We start from the raw sequence: 24,632 nt of genomic DNA, 5'->3' as shown, positions 1-24,632 counted from the left end.
TGGGGCAATCAACCATTCTTGAGTCCCTGATGAGGTTTTGCGGAGCAATCGAATCTATCTACACCGCTGAGTACCTCCGCAAACCCACACACATGGACTTGGAGCGGCTGCTGAAGAAGGCGGAGATGCGTGGCTTTCCTGGGATGATTGGAAGCATTGATTGTATGCACTGGACGTGGAAAAACTGTCCAAGTGCATGGCAAGGCGCTTACGGGGACAGAAAAGGGGCAAAAAGTATCATTCTGGAGGCGGTGGCATCTTTTGATACATGGATTTGGCACGCCTTTTTCGGGGTCCCGGGAGCTCAAAATGACATCAACATCCTTGCCCAATCCCCAGTGTTCAACGATGTCCTGCAAGGAAAGGCACCAAAAGTTACATATGAGGTCAACGGACGTATGTACGACGAGCCATACTACCTAGCTGACGGCATCTACCTGCGCTGGTCAACATTTGTTAAAACAGTGCCACGTCCGCGGAGTGCCAAGGAAATAATACAAATAAATAATACAAATAAATAATTATAATGAAAATAAGTAACTAGCAAATATATACATATATATATATATATATAAGTAACAAAGATAATGAAAATAAGTAAGAAGGCTTCAAGTTTAGTAAATAATGAAAATAATTAACAAATAAATATATATATATATATATATGTCATGTTAACCTTAAATATACACATTTTTTTTTTCTTAATGTAAGTGATATTATACATTAATTTTAATGAAAATAAGTAACAAATAAATAATACAAACAACATAATTATAATGTAACAAATAAATGTAACAAATAAGTAACAATAACATAATTATAATGTAACAAACAAATTAATAATACAAACAACATAATTATAATGTAACAAATAAGTAACAATAAATAATAAATTTTGTACGTAACAAATAAATAATACAAACAATAAATTATAATATCTTGTTACCATATCCGAGTAATTTTCCCCACTTCGAATATTACTACTAGCTTGTGCCAAAGCGTCTCTCCACGTACTAAACGATTGGCTAAGTAATTTCCAACGACTGGACATCGATTCTTTGATTCTTTTCCCACCAATTTTCTCAAGATAATTGGTATGAATAAGACTCCACATTTCTCGCAACTGCATCTCATTACCCGTAAGCGAACTATGAGTAACTTCAACCCAGCTAGTACACAACGCAACATCTTCAATAAGCGACCAATTCGTACCTGCACCAGTGGTCATTTTGTTGAAAAAAAATGGATTCAAACTTTGAGACAAAGAAAGGAATGTGATTGAAGGTAGTTGAGAAAATATGAAATTGTTGTGAAGGTAGATGATAATGAGAAGGTATTTATAGAAAAGTAAAAACAATTTTTTTTACAATTTTTTTCAGATTTTTCAGATATTTTTTTGAATTTTTTTGAATTTTTTTAAAATTTTTATTCAATTAATTAATCTCTGCCGTTGGATATAAAAAAATTTGAATTCCAACGCTCCAGATTGTGCCACGTGTCACAACGGTAACTTTTCAGATTTTTTAAACTATTTTTTCATTTATTTTTTAATTTATAAAGCATTTTAATATCCACCGTTGATCTCAGATCGAACGGTGGATATTAAATCTGACACTTTTTTTTTTTTTACCGTTGAGATCTAACGGTCCACATTAAGTGACCGTTAGGATCTAACGCACCGTGGGAAGCCACGTGGCTTCCCAACGGTAACTGACAAAAATTAATTTTTTTCTGATTATTGTGTCGGGACGCGCCCCCACGCGCGGGTGGGGTGCACGCGCCTGACACAAAAAAAATTAAATAATACGCTGACGCCACCCTGGCGTCAGCATGGCGTCATCCCCACCTCGGGCTCAAGGCCTGGCAATCCCTCACGGGCCTGGCCCTCGGGCCTCCCCCATCCACCGGGCTGCCTCACGTTGGAGGCCAACCACCGGCCCTCGGGCCTTTGTTTTGGAGACTGTCCCCTGAGCAATTTGCTACGGTGGGAATGCTCTAAGCTTGGAATGGCAGAGGCACGAGCATCATCATTGGCAATTTTTGCAGCATTTTATTTGGTTGTTATCTTTAACCCTATTTACAATATTTGTAGCTTCAACATTCAAGTCCCACATCGGAAATACGTCCAAAGCGAAGGGGCGAGGCTGAAGCATAAAAGAGGAATGTGAGGCACTAGGCAACATACTTACCTGGACGGGGTCTATGGGCGATCAAGAAGGCTCATGGCCTAGGTCGGTGACCTCCATTGCACTTAGGAGGGGTGCCTGCCTATGGTCTCCTCAACGTAGGAGAGCCAACGTCATAATTTATTGCACTGGGGGCCTGCGTACGCGCGGCCCCTGTCAAACTGTAGTTCTAAACTTGTGTTCATAAGGTTGTCTCTAAACCCTAAAATCGTGTGTTTCTTAAAGCTCATTTTCAATAAATTAACAAGGGACCGATGAATTGACTGTCGGATGACATAAATTAACCATGGTAGTACTACCCTTTATTATTAGCCAATTTCTTTTTATTTAGATTCGAACTTGGATCTTAAATTCGGATGTGAATTTGGATCAAGGAAAGCAGATTCAAACTTAGGTGCAAATAGATTAAGGGAAAGTAGGTTCGGATTTGAACTCAGGTGCAAAAGAACAAGCACGCTGCCTGCCTACCCCAACCCAACCATCTATAATTTGCTAATTTTGCTTCATTTGATGCTATCATACAACCATCCTTGCTGTTAATTGCAATGAATTTATAAGAGAGAATGCAGTAAAGTTTCTTAAACTAGTCAGCCATACAAGTCCTGTTTCCTAAATTACATTACAAGCAACAAAGCCAGCACACTATTCTTCACAGCAATTTATTGGGTCACTCATGTCAAGAAGCGAAAGCACTCAAAGCAGGAACACGGTGCAACATGATGATCGCGAGCTCTTCCTCACACAGCATGAAATTTGTACAACTCCTTTGAAGAAGCTGGGGAACATATCAGGGCTCAAACACCATGCTCTCGGCCTCCCGCTTCACAGATTCAAACAACACGGAGGATAGATAACGCTCTCCGAAGCTGGGGAAGACCACCTGCAGACATTTTGGAAACAAAAAGTAGTTAGACCCTATTAGCAGAGTGATCCGGTCTATACGGAATGTGCTGTTCCTGTCAATTTGTACAAAGGAATTTAAGTTCGCCACTAATTCAGCGAAAAACAGGAGAAAAATGTCTATAAACACACTTAGAACCAAGCACGATTGTACAACGTCTAACTATTGTTTGGAAATGAATAATGCCTTCTTTTTCGGGTATATATCTGAGAATTACTGAGAACCACTTAAACAAGAAGCCAACTAGTTTGACACATTGTTGAAAATCCATTGCAGTAGATAAATAGCACTTACAACAATGAGCTTTCCAGCATTTTCTGGCCTCTTTGCAATTTCAATTGCCGCTGCAGCAGCAGCACCAGATGATATTCCTACCTGCAATACAAGTTAAACATAAATTATAATAGAAGATGGAACTACGGAAGAAACCAAAGTAAACCAGAATACTGCGATTGTTGTAAAATTCAGGACACATGTAAACAGCATGCTAAACGAACCAAGGGACATCCTTTCCTTTATGGTTTTGGACTTACCAGCAAACCTTCTTTCAATGCAAGAAGCTTAGCAGTTTCTATAGCCACTTCACTTGTTACCTGCAAAGCCATAGAAGGATGGGTTTCAGTCTTGGCTCTCAACTATAATCGACGTCATGCAATGAAATTCAAAATGTGCATTCGCAACCAGGATTATTTAACTCTTTCCAGTATTTTCATAAGCATACTTATCGCTTCTTTCACATTTTAAATTGCAATGTTTTCCCATTTTATGCAACTTCTTATATCAGCCAAAAAGTCACTTGAAAAAGACCAATCGTTACAAAACGAATAACCACAATACCACATGTTTTCAGTGAAGAATTGTCAATTAAGTTTTCAGGCTCACTTGAATAACTTCGTCAATCAGGTTGACATCTAAAACTCCAGGGATGAAGCCAGCACCAATTCCTTGGATCTTGTGAGGGCCTAAGATATAAGAAGTCAACTGATCATAAAACTGAGAAAAGGACAACGTGAGAAGAAAATGTGCACTTTTTCAAAAATTAAACTCTAAATAAAGAGCCCGCAGCCCAAGTCAAAAGGCCCAACATTTTATGATTAAACACTTTGCGATTGTGACAAGCAGGTCATCATGACTCACCAGGCTTCCCTCCAGACAAAACAGCACTTTCAACTGGTTCTACACCATAGAGCTAGGCATGCGAAAGGCAAGGGAGCAAGCGGGCAGTTAGAAATATGAGAAATAATGATATCTGAAGAATAAACAGCACTTAAACATTGAATAATTGCTACCCTCTACATTATACTGTGCAAAGAAAGGGCCAACCTTAATGTCCGGATTTTGTTCTTTGAGGTACTTCCCAACACCTGTTATCGTACCTCCTGTCCCTATCCCAGACACAAAGGCATCAACTTTACCACCAGAGCCTTTCCAGATTTCTGGTCCTGTAGTTTCATAATGCACCTAAAGAGAAAAGAAAAGACTTTTGATCAATCTATTCAGATAAAAAGTCATAAATTAACAAAAAATGATATGAGCTTTCACCTTTGGGTTGGCAGGGTTTTCGAATTGCTGAAGCATATAAGCATTGGGTGTCTTTGCCACTATTTCTTCAGCCTTTTGAACAGCCCCTTTCATGCCTCTGGCTGGATCTGTGAGGACAAGTTCTGCCCCAAATCCTCGAAGAATGATCCTTCTTTCAAGACTCATTGAAGCAGGCATGGTGATTATTAGTTTGTAACCCTTAGCAGCTGCCATGAACGCCAATCCTATGCCAGTATTGCCACTTGTAGGCTCAATCAGGACACTCTACAACATGATACAGGAAGAACTTGTCAAATCAAAAGTTTCTCATTTACCTCATTAACTATAGAAACCGAATATGGAATGGAACAATAGTAGGCTGTGAGAATGTAGCGAAAATTACCAATCATTATAATCATTTATTTATTACACGGAGAAAGACAGGAAGAGATGGGAAGAAACAGCACACGTCAATATAGAGATGAATTCCATATGATTGATTGATATCTGAACCAAATTGTCGAATGATAGTGGACATCATAGGAACTGACTGTATGCAGAAAAAGGCCTTAAACTATGAAATCGGATAACGATCAATAACAGAGATTTCTATAAAGGCTTCAAAGGCACCACATGGAATCAGAAAACCCAATTCACTTGTCTAGATAAGTAAGACATGAGTACTAACCTCGCCGGGCGTAATGAGACCTTTCTCCTCAGCATCTTTAATCATACTATATCCGATCCTACAAAGAACAATCAAATTAATTAGAAAAAAAATCATAAGTTTTCATACAAGTCCAACTTCAAAACAATCAGACTAAAGAAAGCACACGCTCGTGACAAATTATCCCAATCAAACAACTGCGGAGTGTGCAACCGATAAATATTCGGATCAGAACTCGTTAGTACCGATCTTTGACACTAGAGCATGGCTCCATCATCTCCAGCTTTGCAGCAATCTTTGCTACACAGCCATCTACCACACGGTTGAGATACACCAACGGTGTTTGACCGATCAACTGCAAACATTCACAACGAGTAAACAAATCCGATCAGCTAAATACCAGATAATGTTCAGACACTAAAAGGCCAAAAGGGTATGAAACTGAAATGGGAATGGGATACGACTTACTTCAGTGACGTCTTTCGCAATCCCGGACTTCTCCTCCACCATTTTTACCAGATATCTGTTTAAACAATGAAGAATTGAAACTTTCAACAAACAAAAAATAAAAAATCCAAATCATTCAGCTTCAAAGTAGCAGCAAAAATAAATATCAAGTTTTTTTACGGCAATCTTTTATGACTTTGAACTGTAAGTGATTTGATTTCTTTTGTTTCCTTTCATTTCTGGAGACTTAACAGTCCAAAGTTTTAACCTTTTCATTTTCCTCCATTTTTCTCAGCAACCAAACAGATTAAGACTTCACATTAAACAACCAACAACCCCAATAACCATTTCCATAATCCATGATCATGATACCACAATCAACTGAAAAATAAAATTGGGTATTTCGATTGAATAAAAAAAAAAATTCCCATCATATCAAATCATGCAGGAAGAGTAACAATGCTAAGATTTTTATGAAATATTGACAAAAACGAAATGGAAGAGAGAAGTTTACCAGGTTGAAAACTTTGAAAAAAGGATGAGCTGGCAAAAAGTTTATGAGAGGTTGTGAGAGCAAATGACAAAAAGGAAAGAGTTGCGGATATTTAAAGAAATCTTTGTTGGCATCACGTCTGTCTGACTTTTCGCCGGCTTCTTCTTAGCAATTCTTTGAAAAACAAAAAAAAAAATTTGTTTGAAAAGAAAAGGTATGTTAAAAAGTTACATATTTACTGACCAGAAAATGAAATAAAATCATATATTATTTGCTGATGCTAAATTGGAAATGGCGTTTTCTATGTCTTATTTTTAAAGGAAAACTAATGAAAATGGTTTGAAAATTTTGAGTTTTAATGATAAGAGCAAAATAAAGGGTAAAGTGAATAGTATCAGGATTGACTTTTTAGTGTAAAAATGTGATTTTTCGTTAAAGTGAACAGTACCGTGGGCTTTTCATTAAAACTCCCTATTTTTAAAACTGTTGAAAGCGTTTTTTATGAAAATAATTTCAGAACTAATTTTTAGCAAAAAAGCAAGCAAATATTGAAACATGATTGATATTTCCGTGGGAAGCATTTCAAGCGCTATTCAATCCAAGAACTTTTATTTAAAAACACTTTTCGTCATTTTAATAGTACTTCCGAATAGGCCTTATTTCAATTTTCTCCTATTATTTGTGAATTTATAATTAGTATTTGTTTCGCTATTTATTTTGGTAATATATTTTTTAAGCGATTTTATTAGAAGGAAAGCGCTTTTCACACAACTATTTTTATTTTTCACACACGCTTGTTACTTTTTTATTAATTCATTTGTTTTGACAATAAAAAATTAGAAAAAATGTATAAAAAAAATGTATAAATAGCAATGCACTTATTAAAAACGCATTCAATTTTTTTATTAAAAGTTCATGTGCTTCAATGAAAGTTCTTAGAAGTGCTTCTTTACAAAGTGATTCGACCACCTAAAAGCACTCTTATGTTTAAAAACAATCCTAAGCAAATCCTAAATTCCTTTTCTCCTATGACATCAGACAAAGAGGAACTTTCTCACGTATTACCATTATTCTCAGTTATAAATCATTTTGTATTTTAAGATTAGTTCAGAGAACTATTATTTGCACATTCTAAAAGTTTAATTGTGAACCCTTCATAAGAATATTTTTCTTTCTAAATATAGAAAGTTTGGAGTGCACAATTTGATTATTTTTAGTTACGCTTCCTGAAACTTCATTTTAATCTCGCTTTGCTCCTCATAATTCAAAAGCCGCAACTTTACTCCCTAAAACTCAAAATTCGTTTCACTTTGCCTTGACCTCCTAAAACTTGAAAGTCACCTGTTTAAAACTCAAAATTTGATCCCAATTTCCTTAGACTGTTAATTTCTTATGTGCGTTTTTTTTTTTTGGACAATTTCTTATGTGGGTTTGATTTGGGTGAGTCAGACTAATCAATTTCTTTTTTGTTGTTTTCATCTCTTCAATTTCTTTTAAATTTAGTATTATTTGATTGTTGTAATCAAATTTATTGCACACGTGACATAGTCTTATTAAGTGTTGGGTCTCACACAAGGCGACCTATAAGTTTCAAGAAGAAGAGATAGTTCATAAGTTAAGTACAATGAATTTTGAGTTTAAGAGAATAAAGTAGTGACTTTTGAGTTATAAAGACAAAATGATATTAAACTAGAATTTCAAATGACGTGGCTAAAAATAAGCCTAATTTTATATACTAGTGATTTTGACTTTTTATATGCGTAAAATTTCTATATCAATTCAGATGAAAGTATTATATTACCATTATTTGTGTGAATATTGTGTCCCATTCAATAATTTAGTAATGTGTGCCACAAGTAACTATTAGCTCGTTTGGAAGTGTTTTTAAAATTATTGAAAACACTTAATGAAAATGTCTTTAAAATCAGTCCTTAGTAAAAATGCAAGTAAATCCTAAAAAGGCATTTAACGTGCTTCCTGAAAGAAGCACATAATTAGTGCTTTTGGAACCTAAAAATATTTTATCTAAAAGCACTTTCAATTATTTTAAAAGTACATCCAAACGAACCAATAATTAATTGTGCTTTCAATATAAAATGCAACATTTATATCTCACTTTGTTTGTTGATAATCGGTTAAGATTATATATATATATATATATTTTTTGGGTCAAAGGTTAAGATAATCTTGGGATATCCTCCATGAGACACCGAGGAACGAAAGAATATGTTTACTCGTAAAATAATATCATAATACTAGACATTATATTTTATTTTTTCTAATTAGTTTTTTTATGATCACCCCTTTTTTACTCTTTAATCATGATGCTTAGCTTAATGCTCCCCTTCCTTTATTTTTTTATAATTGGTTTTTGATAATCATCTCTTTAATCATGATGCTTAGCCTAATGCTTCCCTTCCTTTAATCACCTTTTTCTTTTGTTGAAAAAGAGGTGGGGGATGCTGTAGACATCGAAATTTCAGTAAAAACAAATGTTCACCAATGCATTAAAGTTTTGACGTGTCAAGGCATACATGGCATACGCCACGTGTTGTACAAATTGTACACATGGCGTGTGACTCAACAAAATAGGAAGAAATACCCTTGAAGGATTAAACAAGTTTTTCTTCTCATTTTGGGCAATGACAAGGCAAGTACATTTCAATCCATTGAGGATCAAAACAAGTTTTTCTTCTCATGTTGGGCAATGACAAGGCAAGCACACTTCAATCCATTACGGATCAAAGTAAGTTTTTCTCATTTGGGCAATGACAAAGCATACACATTTCAAGTTAAAAATGGTGCTAAGTGGGAAATTAGGCCATAAGTTACACCACTTCAAGTTTAAAATGGTATTAAGTGGGAATTTAGGCCACCACTTCAAGTTTAAAATGGTATTAAGTGGGAAATTAGGCCATAAGTTACACCACTTCAATTTCAATATTGCATTAAGTGGGAAAATTAGGCAATGGTGCTTGGAAAGGAAAAAAATATTTTTGTGGTGGTGATTCATTCTCAAAGCCTATAAATAGGCTTCTCCATCAAGGTATCAAGCATCAAGGAATTCACAAATACATTTCTCTACTCCAAAATTAGAAGAGGAATTCCCCAAATCCTTGAAGCTTTGAAACTCCAAAGCTTCCAACCATCCAAATTCCCAAGAATTCCGAAGGATCAAGAAAGCTCTCTTCGTTCTTCGTTAAATCCTCTTTCAAGATCAAGCCCCGACGGCCCTTGAAGAAGGTGTTCATCGTTCATCCTAAGATCAAGCCCCAACGGCCCTTTGGATCAACAGCACAAACAAATCCACACATCCAATCATTCTTCAAGATTAAGCCCAAAAGCCCTTGAAGATCCGCTCATCCATCAACCTTCAAGATCAAGCCCAAAAGCCCTTGAAGAAATCCACACAACCATTATTCAAGATCAAGCCCAGACGGCCCTTGAAGAAAGTGTCCATCATTCATCATCCGTTCATCCTAAGATCAAGCCCCAACGGCCATTTGGATCAACAACATCAACAAATACAGACACCAAAACCTTGAAGCCTTAAAGTTCTAAAGCTCTCAAGAAAATCCCGAATGATCAAGAAAGCACTCTTCGTTCTTCGTCAAATCCTCCTTCAAGATCAAGCCCCAACGGCCCTTGAAGAACTTCCACCAACTCAAGATCAAGCCCCGACGGCCCCTTGAAGAAAGTGTTCATCATTCATCATTCGTTCATCCTAAGATCAAGCCCCAACGGCCCTTTGGATCAACAACCTCAACAAACCCATACACCCATTCTTCAAGATCAAGCCCAACGCCCCTTGAAGATTCATTCATCATCCGTTCATCCTAAGATCAAGCCCCAACGGCCCTTGGATCAACAAACAAATCCACACATCCATTCTTCAAGATCAAGCCCAAAAGCCCTTGAAGAAAACCAACTGTTCATTCAAGATCAAGCGTCGACGGCCCTTGAAGAAAACCAACCGTTCTTCAAGATCAAGCCCAAAAGCCCTTGAAGATCCGCTCATCCATCAACATTCAAGATCAAGCCCCGAAGGCCCTTGAAGAAACTTCCATCAACCTTCAAGATCAAAGCCACGAAGGCCCTTGAAGAAACTTACAACTGTTCATCCAAGATCAAGCATCGACGGCCCTTGGATCAACAAATCTACATCTTACAGAGATAGAATCAGAGGATCAAATTACAAAGAGATCGTAACCCCAAAATCATTAAACACAAAAAATATTATTTTGTACACGTTATTCTTGTTTCTTGTTTCAAGGAACTTTCGTGTTCACAGATGCAATATGAGAACTTTCCAGAAGGTCATCCATCCTAGTATTACTCTTACCCAAACTCGCTAACTTCAGAGTTTTGATGGAATCTGGTGCATGTGAGTTGGTACGATCGCATAAGAGGTGGGGGATACAACACGAGGACTTCCCATGAGGTTACCCATCCTAGTACTACTCTCGTCCAAATTTGCTTAACTTCAGAATTCTGATGGGCTCCAGTGCATGTGAATTGGTATGATCGCATCCTCCCCTTCCTTTATCTTTACTACTTGCTTTTTTGATAATCACCCCTTTTTTTATTTACATAATAATACTTGTGAGAAGCTTATGGACTATCCCATAAAAAATAACAGAATCACAAAAGGGTTGTACCATAATTATTATGTAGAAGTATGAATTCATTACAGTACTAAAAAAAAGTATGAATTCATTACAATTGAGAAATCCTCTTTTCTTCTTTCATATTTGAAAAAAATTAAAAAATTTGGAGTGCACATGAGATTTTAGAATGTCGATAACAATAAAAAAAAAAAATCATATTTTTCATTTTGAGGAAAAATGTTACAAACCAAGGTTCTAAAAAGGCACTAGTCGGGTGCTGAATAGGGGCCTGGCGCCTATTGATTTTTTTTTTTTAATAATTAATTTGTTATATAATATATAAATAAATGTCTACTTATACTAAAAAAAATACATAATTGTATTCCAGATACATAAATTACAAAACATAATGACATAAAGATTATAAAGTACTATAACAGATTGAAAACACGAGGAACCAGTATATAATGAGCGTTCATACAAGTATTTAACAAGTCACTTACAATTTATTGAAAACATAAGATGCAAAATCAAAGTTATCTATTTTTTGTCTAAGTGAGAATCGTGACATAGACGGGCATGTCTAGATTTCAAATGCTTTGAGATTAATTAGAGGCAGTGGTTAGCTGCCTAACTTCTAGGCAGGGACTAAGCAGCGCTATACCGTGATTTTTGGAATAGTGTTATAAACTTATAATTAGTTTGTAATATGGTCCCATAGATGTTAATCAATTGCAATAAGTTTAGGATAAAATTTAGGAATTTGTTGTTATTGAAAATTACAACAAGAATGTCTTGCGTTCCATGACCCTTTTGTCTGGGTTGCGGCCGCTCTTATGAATGATGTGTTTGATATTTGGAAGATGAGATATGCATCTATACGTATTTGAGTTAGTTTTATTCCTTCCGTTTTAACAAAAAATAAATAAAAAATTACAACACAAACATTTTAAATATCCCAAGATTCTCAACTATGAATAGAGGTTCAATCATTAAACGCGTCAAAAAGAAGCAACAAATTTAGAAAAAAAACATTAACAGACAAAAAATTATTTTAAAAAATTGGACCAAGTGAGAGTGATAGTTAGAAATTAGAATAATTTTGAAACATTCATACCAAAAAAAAAATGTTCGACTGAAAAAAAAAGGTGTTTCCCTTCTGGCCCAACTCAAAAGGAACCGGGCTCACAAATCATGTTAGTTTGGGCCGAAAACAAAAATCTCTTGGTGTTCGATTGAAAAAAATTGTTTTCTTCTGGTCCAGCCCAAAAGAAACTGGGCTCGCATATAACATTATTTTGGGCCGAAATTTAAAATCTCCTTGGGTTAGCCTGCCTGATTAACCATTTCATATCACAAAATAATCTTCATTTGTTGGTTCTCAGTTAGAAGTCTACATAACTAGTTGAAATTTAAGTTACAAATTACTGATGGGATCAGAATATTCAGTTATAGTTCATTTGGTGTTGCAAGCCGATGATAATAATCATCCTTTCGATCTTCTTGTTTTTACATGCCGATAATTTCTTTCAAATGTTGGCAATGCGAACTTCGGTATGTCTACAAATAAAAGAATTTTGTGGCGGACGGTATAGCAACCTATAATCTTGATTTAAATTCAGGTAATTCTTATTTTGACAATCCTTGTGACATCCCATATCGTTCAGGGGAGTGGATCCTGTAAACCTTATATGTATATTCTCATCCCTACCTAGCACAAGGCCTTTTGGAAGCTCACTGGCTTCGAGTTCCATAGGAACTCTGAAGTTAAGCGAGTAGTGCACGGGAGCAATCTCATAATGGGTGATCCACTGGGAAGTTCTCGTGTGAGTTCTCAGAAATAAAATCGTGAAAGCGTGGTCGGGACCCAAAGCGAACAATATCGTGCTACAGTGGTGGAGCGAGTTCGGGATATGGTGGACCTTGGGCAAGGATGTGACAATTTGGTATCAGAGCTAATCCCTGGATTGTAAGATCCCACATCGCTTAGGGAAGTGAATCATGTAAGCCTTATATGTATATTCTCATATCTACCATGCACAAGGCATTTTGGGAGCTCACTGGCTTCGGGTTTTATCGGAACTCCGAAGTTAAGCGAGTAGCGCGCGAGAGCACTCCCATGATGGGTGACCCACTGGGAAGTTCTCGTGTGAGTTCCCAGAAATAAAACCGTGAGGGCGTAATCGGGGCCCAAAACGGACAATATCGTGCTACGGTGGTGAAGCGGGCTCGGGATGTGGTGGGCCCCGGGCAGGGATGTGATAATTATCTGAGCCAATCCCTGGGCGGAAGTGTGTCGACGAGGACGTCGGGCCCCTAAGAGGGGGTGGATTGTGACATCTCACATCGTCCAGGGGAGTGGATCCTGTAAGCCTTATATATATATATATATATATATATATATATATATATTCCCATTTCTACCTAGCACGAGACCTTTTGGGAGCTCACTAGCTTTGGGTTCCATCGGAACTCCGAAGTTAAGCGAGTAGCACGCGAGAACACTCCCATGATGGGTGACCCATTGAGAAGTTCTCGTGTGAGTTCTCAGAAACAAAACTGTGAGGACATAGTCGGGGCCCAAAGCAAACAATATCGTGCTACGGTGGTGGAGCGGGGCCGAGATGTGGTGGAGCCCGAGCCGAGATGTGACAATCCTCATTCTTGTTCAGTTAGTTTTATTCGTGAAGACAACTTGAGATATTTAGGTCTAGATTTATTATTGAGTAGATTTGTTCAAGCTCTTGCTTTTACCCCTATTTTTTTTATAAAAAAAAAAAAAGTTTTTTTATTTTTTTTTCAAACAATAAATTTTTTTAAATTAGAATTAGATTAGTCACTGACGAGGTTTGAACCCATGCCGTCATGCAAAGGCTTAACATTTTTCCATTACTGTGGTAAATGGCCACTTGCAGAAAAAAAAAAAAAGTTCGAATTAATACTTGTTTACAGAATTGAATCATACCGTGGAAATTACAAATTATATGAAATATATATTTCGGAAATAACATTTTTTATTTTGAGAAAACCCCGAAGAGGTTTGAAACCGTGATGCCAAACAACCTGCATGTGATCGCGTGTTTTTAAATTATGTGTGTTGAAAATAATTAATAGCAAAACATATTTGCAACTTTTTTTTTTCTTTGAACATATTATCTAAACTAAAGAGAGGGGTTAGACTTAACCTCATAATGAGCTAGTAATAATATGATTCAAATTCGCATTTCGACAAGAATTGAATCTAAAATCTCTTATTTACAAATGAAGACCATAATACTAAATGGCTGCAACCTTTATTTATAGTAAAAAAAATTTCCTTAATAAGAATTTCAATTAAAATTTAGCACAGGATGATTGAAATGTAAGCGGACCCGACAACTAAGTTGATACTTCTCAATATATGATATACTAATAGTAAACAAGTATACGTGTTATAATTCTATATTCACCATAAACTAGTTATCCAATCACACTAAAATATTTTTCGATAAAGTTAATATTCGAAAAGATCAAAATACAAACACCTCAACTCGGCAAAAGCAAACAAGGACAACACCACTCTTGACAAAAGGAGAATAAAAAAAAAACAAGTACAACAGCAGTCCTATGTTCTAACATTCGTCACCTCTTTATCTGTTCGTTATGAAGTATAATTCTCTTCCTTTATTATTTTTGTATCTTTTAATTTCTATTTATTTGAATGATTATGATTAAAACCGTTATTACTTTATGTTGACTTTTTTATTTAAAAAAAAAAAAATGAAAAAAGGGGAAGGAGGGAAGAGAAGTTGGAACGGTATTCCTCACGGTGAGGGCATTTTGGTCACAACAACTTTTACCTTTTAGCCACCAGAAAGCTCCGTACACGCAGATCTCCAAAAGCTTCAAACTCCAAAGCACCTTTTTTTTTCTCTCTCCGGCTCCGACAAAAACGACACCGTATTCATGGGCGTCCCTGCGTTTTACCGCTGGCTAGCGGATCGGTACCCGCAGTCCATCGCCGACGTCGTGGAGGAGCATCCTAGAGAGGACTTAAATGGCATCCCATTGCCAGTCGACGTCTCCAGACCAAATCCTAACGGATATGAGTTCGACAACTTGTACCTTGACATGAACAACATTATACATCCATGCTTTCATCCGGACGGCAAGGTTTGCCCTCTCTTTTCCCTTGCAATTTCCGTTCTTTTTATTGAAATTGTTGATTTTGGTGCTCTCAGATACGGAATTTTGCTTAAATTTGTTGTTAATGGTAATTTTTTTGTTCAAATTATGGGTTTTGGAGGTGTTTGTTTGGGTTGCGTCCACAATTTCCTCACTTTTTGTTGCTGTCGATGAGAATTGAGTTCCAGATAGACTGTTTGCATGTTGTTGCTGTGGTGTTTGCGTTTAATGATCGAAACGATTGATTTCGTAGTTGTAGAGATGAAAAACTTGGTCTTTTGGTGTAATTGTTTGGATTTAACCCTATCTATATCTTTGTATATGTATTTTGTGGCTTGCCAATACTTGAATTTAGTGCCTTTTTCTTGTGAGAAGTACGAGACTCCGTTGTTTATCTTTCGTATGTCGGCTTAAATACTGACTTGGACCATTAGATTGAGTAAAAGTTATCCTGTTGTTTTGTCGGTGTTTGAAATGTGGGCATTTACCAGGTTATTATGTGCTTTCGGTGACCTCTTTATGATGAAATGCCTTTACTTAAACCTGTATTATGATGACATGTTATTTTTTTGTGTGTGCAGCCTCCCCCCTCAACCTATAATGATGTATTCAAATCAGTATTTGATTACATTGATCATCTGTTCACATTGGTTCGACCAAGAAAGCTTCTTTTTTTGGCAATTGGTATGATTTAACTTAAGACATGTTGTTAGGTTTCATCTCTAAAATTTTTCTTGCACTAAATTCAGTACTTAATATAAATTTTTTTTTTTACTCTCGCAGATGGGGTTGCTCCAAGAGCTAAAATGAATCAGCAACGTTCTCGACGTTTCCGAGCTGCAAAAGATGCGGCTGAAGCGGTACCATCTTATTCACTGTGCATAATTGGTTCCTGTCCAGGGAGGCATTGACTTATTGTTGTCTTTCTTAAATGTGTTATGTTAGGAAGCTGAAGAGGAAAGACTGAAGAAAGAATTTGAGATGGAGGGGGCATATTTGGTTCCTAAAGAGAAACCTGAAACTTCAGACTCAAATGTTATAACCCCTGGCACTCAATTTATGGCAGTGCTCTCGGTGGCACTTCAATATTACATACAAAGCAGGTTGAACCACAACCCTGGTTGGCAGTCTACGAAGGTTGGTTTGACATCATTGTCTGTATTGATTTGCAACTTCCTCCCTAAGCCCCTTCAAGATCGGATGGTTCTTTGCCTACGGAGTAATCCATTCTTTATATTTTTACCATGTACTTCTGGTTTTCAGGGTACTTTGTCTCTCTAAATTTATTTATGGGGCTGCATTGGGTGGTTATTTGAAGGTTATGCTTTCTGATTCGAATGTTCCTGGCGAGGGAGAGCACAAAATAATGTCATACATCCGACTGCAACGCAACCTCCCTGGTTTTGATCCTAACACTCGGCATTGTCTTTATGGTTTGGTGAGTTTACGATTTAGGCCTTTTGCGATTCTTATATTTGCTGCAATAATTATCAGGTTTTTGTGAATAGTTCTTTTGTTGTGTGCATGTATGCGTGTTTTGTGCTCTTTGAAAGGGAAACCATTTTGTATTCCTTTATTACATTGCTTAGTTTAGCTCTAATCTGAGTATTTGGATCATCATAATCAGGATGCAGATCTGATTATGCTGGCTTTAGCTACACATGAGGTTCACTTCTCAATATTAAGAGAGGTAATTTCTCATTCTTCAGAACACTTCTGAGTTGTTTATTATAAGGAAAACTAATGAAAAGGGCTTGAAAACTTTGAGTTTTAACGATAAGGAAAAATAAAGGGTAAAGTGAATAGTACCAGGTTTGATTTTTTAGTGTAAAAATGTGGTTTTTCATTAAACTGAACAGTATCACGGGCTTTTCGTTAAAACTCCCTTTATTATAAGTGGTTGGTCTTATAGATTGTTAACCACAATTGTACAGGTGATTACTTTTCCAGGCCAACAAGAAAAATGTTTTCTTTGTGGACAAGTTGGTCATCTGGCAGCTGAGTGTCGTGGTGTACCTGATGATAATGGAAATGTGGTTGATAAAACACCAATTCACCAGAAAAAATATCAGGTTGAAGAATTGTAATCCAGCCTCTTGTTGCTACCCCTTTTGAATTCCTCTTGATATCATTCTCATATTATTCCTAAATTGACATTTTGTTTCTGCAGTTCCTCAATGTGTGGGTATTGCGTGAATATTTGCAATATGAGCTGGATATTCCCAACCCTCCTTTTCCACTCAATTTTGAAAGGATGGTGGATGATTTTGTTTTTATGTGTTTTTTTGTTGGCAATGACTTTCTTCCACATATGCCAACATTGGAGATCAGAGAGGTATGTTATTGTAGCCAGCAGTCTGTTGCTTTAATTTTCAGAAGTCAGCCAATTTTATGGGTTTAGATACTAAGTTTATTGCATCCTTGTCAAATTAAAATGTCTTAAGATTTTTTAACTTTTACTGTATCAAACACATGATTGTTGCACTGTTCCTTCTGTTTGGTTGTTCACTTTTCTTTTTTACATGATGAAAGGATAAAGTTTTGGCCTTTTCACATACAAGCACTTGATAACATTGCACTTCCGAGAAAAACACTTCAAACCCAATGCTTTAGGACAAGAACCCTCTGACTTTGTAATAGGAGAAGGGCACCAAAGGAAATCTACCGCTAATAATCCATTAGACCATGGCATGTGTATAGATTAGGGTTTTTTTCCCTGTAGTTGAGTTTTTGAAGTGTTTTTGTATAAAACTTATAGTTGTTGGGGTATTTTCTAATTTCTATTAACTTTTTACTGCCTCAGGGTGCTATTAATTTATTGATGCATATTTATAGAAAGGAGTTTACTGCTATGGGAGGTTATCTTACTGATGCGGGTGAGGTAAATTACTCTTCTTTACATGTCTATTAAACTTGTATCTCATTGCATTTTCCATAAATGTCATTCTGATGTGTCAATCGCAATTTCTTATCTATGATGTTTGTAATGGGTGCCAAAGTCATCTAGTTTCTCTTGTTTTTTTATATTTAAAAGTATCAACTATTTGGATGTTAACATTTTTTAAGTGCGTGAAAATATCTAAAATTCACCCATGGATGAGGATTGAATGAATGCCAATCCTATCGTTGCTACATAACAGTATTGGGAAGACCTGTATTGTAATGTAGGAGACTTGTTACCACTAACTCCTTATTAGAGATCTAATACGAATAGCAAACCGTAGTAAACTGTGACTGCAATTATTGGAGCTCCTGCAGTATTGTGTGTAAATGGTATACAATGCCTGATATAGAGATTCAATTAAAATAGCAAAGAAAGGAAAGAGTGGAACATGATTATTCCTAATAGTCAGATGTGTTTGTTTTATGTAAAATATTTTAATCTCTCTCTAAAAAAAAGTTGGATGTTTGCTCTGTTATCACATTTGTTTGTTTAAATATGTTTCTATGAAGAATTTGTGTGTAACATAGTAATATTTGCAATTTTATCGACCAATTGGAAAATATGTTCCTATGTGAGACTTGTGTGTAACATGGTAAAATATTATTTTTTGGCATAAAGCTTATGTAACGATAGTTTATTTTAGTGAACATTGGGACCATGTATGTGCTTATCCATGTGAGTTTCTCTCACAGGTATTGTTAAACAGAGTTGAGCATTTTATTCAGTCTGTTGCTGTTTTTGAACAACAAATTTTTCAAAAGCGGGTTCGAATTCAGCAGGTATTTCGCTTCTTTCTGATTTAGCATGTACTATCAGTTCATTTGTTTGTCAATTTACTGGAGCATCTTCAAACCAAGGGATGATGACAAATTTAAGCATGATAAAGAATTTATTCCTTTCAATTGCTGTCTTGTCCTTTAAATAATTTAGCCTTTTTTTTTTGCGGGAAGTTTTTTGTCAAGATTGCTAACCTAGGGGACTCTTTAAGTTTCTTTTTGTGATTACTTGATTATAACGGAATTCCTCTGGTCTTAAAATTTGCCCGTTACCATGAGTTGAATGTTTGGTTAAACAAAAATTTAAACTTATAGAGAGATGTAAATGATGTTAGTTATATAGGCGTGTCTGGCAAAAGACAAGTAATTTATAGGTTATGCTATTTTTGAGGGGCATCTGTTCTGAATTAATCATAATTATGTAGTGACTTATGTATTGTGTCCTGACCTCATGTGGATCCCTTTGGCAGAAAAGTTAGTCCATTCATGTTCAACACTATGTATTTCCCTACATGATATGTGAACCAAAGGCTTAGGGCGTTGTTTTTTAACGTATTTGAACACATGGAAGTGCATTTTTGTTAGGGGGTATATTGTGGAATTACAGGTCACTGAATCATACGTATCCATAACTATTTATTGGTCAGAAATTTGCTCCTTTAGTCGATCATACAGGTGTTTCTTCATGCTGAGGATTACTTTATTGCAGGCTATTGAGAATAATGAAGAGAGACATAGAGCTAGAAGAGAAACTTCAGCAGAGGTACCGGCTCCGGTGATAGACAAGGTCTGCAATATAATTGTAACTGTTACATCAAATTTTTATATAATGCAGTGATAAAAGAACTTAGCTTTTTTGTGCCATCTATTGTATGTTAACTCATTTCACTGTAAAGTCATGAAGTTAGTGCAAAAGCTTCTTAGAAACTCTACACTATAGAATTTTTTCTTGCTCTGGTTGGATAGCTAAGACTTTTCAATGTCCCTTATGTTAAATAGGGGAGGCCAAGTAATTAAGGAATGTATGGTGTTTATACATCTGAATGGGTTTAGAACTGTTTTTTATTTTATTTCTCAGGTTAAATTGGGAGAGCCTGGATACACAGAAAGGTATTATGCTGAGAAATTTCAAGTATCAAAACCAGAGGAGATTGATAAAGTCAAAAAGGACTTGGTAAGTTCTCTCTGGCGAGACTTTTTAGTAACATTATTTGGCTGTGGAATGTGGATATGATTTTGTTTTTGGATATCATTTACACTACCTCTTTTTGATTTTCATGTGAGCTGATCTCTTTATTTAATAATCTGCCATATATATTTTGGATTGAACCTCAGAGGTTTAAGCTGTGGGGTGGGGTCTGTACCTCTACCCATCTACAATTGGGCTTCTTTTTATCTCAGAAAAAAAAAAAAAAGAGATTGGGGAAAATGGTTAAACGACTGTGATTAGGTCTGTACATACTACATACCAACATGCAAGGCAATTTAGGATATCAGAAGATTTCATATGTTATGAGTTTAGGAGATTCTTGTTGGGTTCAGTTTGGTGCCTTCATTCCATTCTAAAGAGCTTGCCAAGTTTTATTGGAGAATGCTTGTTTCAGTGATGGTAAAGATGGATTGTTTTTATTGAGTAATTGGGTGCTTCATTGTTTTTTATGGTGTTCTAATTCAAAAGTTTTTCATCTTTTTGATGTAGTTTCGTCATGGTTTGATGGGACAATTACTAAGTTACTCCATGCTAAAATATTTTTGTTTCTTTGTAGGTTTTAAAATATGTAGAAGGCTTATGTTGGGTTTGCCGATATTATTACCAAGGAGTCTGCTCATGGCAATGGTTAGTTGGACTTTAACCCTTTGCTTCTTTTAACTACTTTGCCTCATCTTATTGCTGATCTGCAGGCCTGACTGCTCTATCTCCAAGTTGGAGGAGTGACAAGTTGAGCCAACTTGTTGACTGGATTGTGTCCCGTTCAATTTCAATAACTATGCTTGTGTCTGTTTGTCATTTTTTCAGGTATTATCCATACCATTATGCTCCTTTTGCCTCTGATCTGAAAGATTTAGATGAATTGGAAATAACATTTTTCTTGGGAGAGCCATTTAAGCCCTTCGATCAGCTCATGGGAACCTTACCAGCCGCAAGGTCTCTCTCTAATTTGTGGCGTTGAATTTATTCAAATAAGTTAACATTTATGTTTAGAAGATTTTCATTTTGTAGACGTGATAATGCTAATCTCACTATTTCTATTTTACAGCTCCAGTGCTCTTCCGGAAAAATACAGAAACTTGATGAGTGATCCAAGATCTCCTATCCATGATTTCTACCCTGCTGGTAATAATTGATTAGTTGTATAGATCTTTTTATACCGTGAAGTTGTATCCTATCTGATAATATTTTCCTTTTGAAATATCTGACTACAGATTTTGAAATTGACATGAATGGCAAGCGCTTTGCGTGGCAGGTATGATCTTGTGTAGTGTTGTTTTTCTTTATTTTTTTATATTGTAGTTTTTTTTAACCTTTTGGAGAGGTAAACTAATGGTAATTATATCACTTTATGTGTCTGTGTCTGTTTGGAAGTCAGGGTGTTGCCAAATTGCCATTCATTGACGAGAAGAAATTGCTTACGGAGACAAGGAAGCTTGAAAGCACTTTAACGGTCTGGAAGATCATTCATTTTCTTCCTAATATTTTTTTGCATTAGTTATACTTCATGTTCATATAATTAACTGTCAAATTTGTACTCCCTAAAATGAATTTAGTATACCAAATACTTACGTAAAGCGTTGGCTTTTATAAATTCTAGGTTAGCTTGCAGGAATTATGTTTCAGTTTCACAATCAGGTTTTTAGGAAACATATGGCACCAGGTGCTAGATTCTTTGTGTTTACGTGTGGCGTGTTTAATTTAATATTCATATATTCGCATAGCATATTCCTAGAAGTTTGCATAACACCAGAGACTACAGAGGAACATGATCAACTAAGGGGGATCAAAGTCAACAGTTCTGATAGACTGAATTTTGGGGTTGTGAGAATAACTGGAAATATAAATCTGTCCTTTCATGCCCATCTCTTCGAGCTCTGAACCAATAGTATTGAAATTATTGGCTGTGTGTATTTATTGGTAATTTGAGAGAGAAATGCCTTGAAGCTGTTGGTCTTTGGAATCATGGATTACATTTTGGTCAGAGTAGGAGTTAAGGATATTATATGGTAGGCTGCAATGAGCCTACGACTTATCTCTGGATTCTCTATCTTACCATAGGGCTATTTTGGACATCTTGCAGGAGGAAGAGCAGGCTCGGAATAGCATAATGCTTGATTTGCTTTATGTTTGTAGTTCTCATCCTTTGGCAGCACACATCAGTATGTACTACCAACTGTGTTATCAGACCCCCCCACATGAAAGATGTTTATGGATCATAGACACAATTACTAGGTAGGTTATTTTAGTAATTGTCTATATTGGGACTCGTGGTTTAATTGTCATTGTGGAACTCACTAGAATTGCGACCCTCTTACTTTTTTTTCAGTGGTGGAATGAATGGATTCCTTTGGTTATCCGAGAGAAATGGCGTTAGACATGTAATCCCTTCCCCTGTTCATGGTTATCCAAACCTTCATTATAACCAAGTCTTGTAAGTAGGCTCCTTACTATTGTTGTTGTTTTAGTACTTAAAGAGAATAAAGCGTTTTCATGGTGGGACTTTTCATATGCAGAAATGTTACATATCTTAACCCCACTCCTCATACACACATTCCAGAACCTCCCGAGGGTGTGATAATGCCCAGAAAGGTATGTGAGCTCTGGATTCTTTGAAGTTCTTGCCCAATTCTGACAGAATTTTTGGTTTTAGTCCATGTCAAATACATATAGCTTATATCCCCTTGTGAACACATTCCTTCTTCCCGTTAATGCTGGCATATATATCAGGTTCCTATGGTTGGTGTTTCTTTTGCTCATGCTTTGTTCAATGTGAATCTTCTAGTGAGAAATATTATGTTATTGTCATTTTCTTATGGGTCAAAAAATGTGAGGAGCTGCATATAAGTTGAGCTTTTCTTATTTTCACTTCATGTGTTGATTTATAATCAAATTGTTCCATGCTTGGAGATGCTAAGACGGTTGGGATTATGCTTCGTTTCTTGTCCTCTTTTTCTGTTATTCGTATTCTATTAACTTTTCTGTTACTCTTGACTATCTGGGATTCAGGGGGATATAATTTGAATTATTCTTTTAAACGTCTTCAGGTTGTAAGACCTACAGACATCAAACCATTCCCTACGTTATGGCACGACGAAGGTCCTCGACGCCAAGGTAGAGAGAGGTGGGTTGAATTCCAGTTGTCCTGATTTTACATGTTTTTCGGCTTAGTAACGAGATCTCAAATTGGGAATATCTGTGAGAATCTTTATCTTATAACTACTGCAACTCAGGACTCTGGATTGTTGTTTCTGACCCTGAAGCGTTTGTTTTATAGGCCACAAATACCTGGAGCAATTGCTGGATCCATGTTGGGAGAAGCAGCTCATCGACTAGTCAAGAACACCCTTAATATTAGACCTAATAGTTCATCCTCCGGATTTTGGGATCAACCGCCACTACGAAATTCCGGAAACTATGCAGGAAATTATCCAGTCAACCGACCAAGACCAGCTGGGCCCTCTGGGTATGAAGGTGGCTTCCGTGAAGAAGCAAAGTACGGAAATTCCTTCAATCCTCAGGTCATGATGACTAGGCCTAGATTTCCCGCGTCAAATGGTATGCAAGGTGACAGACAGAATTTTAGGGCACAAGAAAGAGTGCAATATCAAGAACAAAGTTTTAGGACACAAGAGAGAGTACAATATCAAGAACAGTACCACAACCTGAGAACCGCAATGTCTAGTTTAACAGTTCAAGGCAGTGTGAGAACCAGGTCACCTGCAGTGGCACCACCGGGGATGCCAAATTCAGGATACCAAGCAAACCATCAGCACCTGTTTGTGCAGAACATGGGTGCTCTTCCTTCGCCACCTACCAAGTGGATTAGCAAAGAACCAACTGGAAATGGTGGATTATATGTAAGGCAACAGGAAACTGGATATGGCGGAGCATATGAGCAACCACAGGTCGAGAAGGTCTATCAAGTTAAGGCGCGCGCTCCCCAGGATGTATCAGACCGTGGAGACCAGAGCGGGAGTGATTCTTCAGGATTTGTGTGATGTTGCCTGGCTATTTGTAAGAGGTGCAGCCACCCAGATTACTCCAATCTAGACGCTGCTGATTCTGGGGTTCTGATGCGAAACTGATTTGGCTTCCCTATGTTATGGAGTCAGTACCGAAAACCGCAGGTCTGTTTGTTACATCAATACAAGAGGATTTTTCTTCAGAAGCTCTCACAGGTTGTACTAACTGGCTACGGCGGGCATATACGACTAACTATTTCTTACGTAGTTTGTGAAATATGCAGTATATAGTTGCAGTTTGTTGTCATAGTTTCATAGGAAGAATTTGTGAAGGCGCTTGCCCAAATCAGAAGTAGGGGTTGATGTGTCATTAGCATGCAGGGGAATAATGTTATGTCATCCAAAAGGAATTCGATGTTCGTCGCTCCGAAAATATTTTCTATTTATTCGTTCCTTTTTATACCCGGATTTTTTTTTTTTTTTTTTGAAAGTATGATATGATTCGAGAACAGGGTTGTTTAAATGAAACGAGATTTGGTGCTCGTGTTTTTGTTTGTGGAATTCAAAGGGTTCAGCTGAGGGAACCAATCTTTTTAACTTTTTCAATGCGAGATGAATGCTCGAATGGCGGCGAGAGTATTCTAGGCTTTCTTGTGTTTACTAAAATATGTGTAACGGAGTTTAAGATCCGTAATCCAACACTAAAGAAATAAGATCAACCAACTTCTAATTGAGCCAGGCATATCATTTT

At 36.6% G+C, this 24,632-nt stretch overlaps 2 protein-coding genes, 2 non-coding genes and 1 pseudogene across 4 annotated transcripts; 2 read left to right on the top strand and 3 right to left on the bottom strand.

The window, feature by feature from the left end:
* The first annotated feature begins 2,181 nt into the window (after nt 1–2,181).
* Nucleotides 2,182–2,343, top strand: LOC125470111. The gene has a single exon (XR_007252351.1). It is a non-coding gene; the product is annotated as a U1 spliceosomal RNA (small nuclear RNA).
* A 373-nt stretch (nt 2,344–2,716) lies between these two features.
* LOC103954443 (cysteine synthase) lies at nt 2,717–6,343 on the bottom strand. The gene is made up of 11 exons (XM_009366277.3): nt 6,237–6,343; nt 5,744–5,798; nt 5,521–5,630; nt 5,297–5,354; nt 4,630–4,893; nt 4,411–4,548; nt 4,225–4,276; nt 3,970–4,049; nt 3,621–3,680; nt 3,382–3,462; nt 2,717–3,066 (listed from the first exon to the last, which is right to left on the bottom strand). The coding sequence occupies exons 2-11, from the start codon at nt 5,783–5,785 to the stop codon at nt 2,974–2,976; spliced, it is 978 nt and encodes a 325-aa protein (XP_009364552.2). The 5' UTR covers nt 5,786–5,798; nt 6,237–6,343; the 3' UTR covers nt 2,717–2,973.
* Nucleotides 6,344–10,503: 4,160 nt separating this feature from the next.
* LOC125470107 lies at nt 10,504–10,621 on the bottom strand (annotated as a pseudogene).
* Nucleotides 10,622–10,628: 7 nt separating this feature from the next.
* Nucleotides 10,629–10,747, bottom strand: LOC125470106. The gene has a single exon (XR_007252347.1). It is a non-coding gene; the product is annotated as a 5S ribosomal RNA (ribosomal RNA).
* Nucleotides 10,748–14,687: 3,940 nt separating this feature from the next.
* LOC103954437 (5'-3' exoribonuclease 4) lies at nt 14,688–24,343 on the top strand. The gene is made up of 22 exons (XM_009366271.3): nt 14,688–14,974; nt 15,568–15,670; nt 15,770–15,846; nt 15,932–16,123; nt 16,305–16,424; nt 16,614–16,676; nt 16,921–17,058; nt 17,157–17,321; nt 17,790–17,867; nt 18,623–18,709; nt 19,416–19,493; nt 19,785–19,880; nt 20,473–20,543; nt 20,724–20,852; nt 20,965–21,041; nt 21,131–21,171; nt 21,295–21,369; nt 22,000–22,151; nt 22,246–22,350; nt 22,433–22,508; nt 22,964–23,040; nt 23,194–24,343. Exons 1-22 carry the CDS (start codon nt 14,768–14,770, stop codon nt 23,915–23,917), a joined length of 2,931 nt encoding a protein of 976 aa, XP_009364546.2. The 5' UTR covers nt 14,688–14,767; the 3' UTR covers nt 23,918–24,343.
* The last annotated feature ends 289 nt before the right edge of the window (nt 24,344–24,632 follow it).

The sequence above is a fragment of a genome, unplaced genomic scaffold (genome assembly GCF_019419815.1).
Source record: "Pyrus x bretschneideri cultivar Hongxiangsu unplaced genomic scaffold, Pyrus_bretschneideri_v1 Contig48, whole genome shotgun sequence".
Classification (NCBI taxonomy): Eukaryota; Viridiplantae; Streptophyta; class Magnoliopsida; order Rosales; family Rosaceae; genus Pyrus; species Pyrus x bretschneideri.
The sequence above is the reverse complement of the archived record's forward strand: the minus strand, read 5'-3'. Positions and strand labels throughout refer to the sequence as shown.

Bases quoted from the DNA above. Each gene is read 5' to 3' on its own strand.
- LOC103954443 (XM_009366277.3), bottom strand. From the start codon at position 5,785: ATGGTGGAGGAGAAGTCCGGGATTGCGAAAGACGTCACTGAA. The intron at 4,894-5,296 runs GTTAGTACTCAT...ATCATGTTGTAG, and splicing joins GTCTCATTACGCCCGGCGAG to AGTGTCCTGATTGAGCCTAC. The intron at 3,463-3,620 runs GTAAGTCCAAAA...CTTGTATTGCAG, and splicing joins CATTGAAAGAAGGTTTGCTG to GTAGGAATATCATCTGGTGC.
- LOC103954437 (XM_009366271.3), top strand. From the start codon at position 14,768: ATGGGCGTCCCTGCGTTTTACCGCTGGCTAGCGGATCGGTACCCGCAG. The intron at 19,494-19,784 runs GTCTGCAATATA...TTTATTTCTCAG, and splicing joins CGGCTCCGGTGATAGACAAG to GTTAAATTGGGAGAGCCTGG. The intron at 20,544-20,723 runs GTTAGTTGGACT...TCATTTTTTCAG, and splicing joins GGAGTCTGCTCATGGCAATG to GTATTATCCATACCATTATG.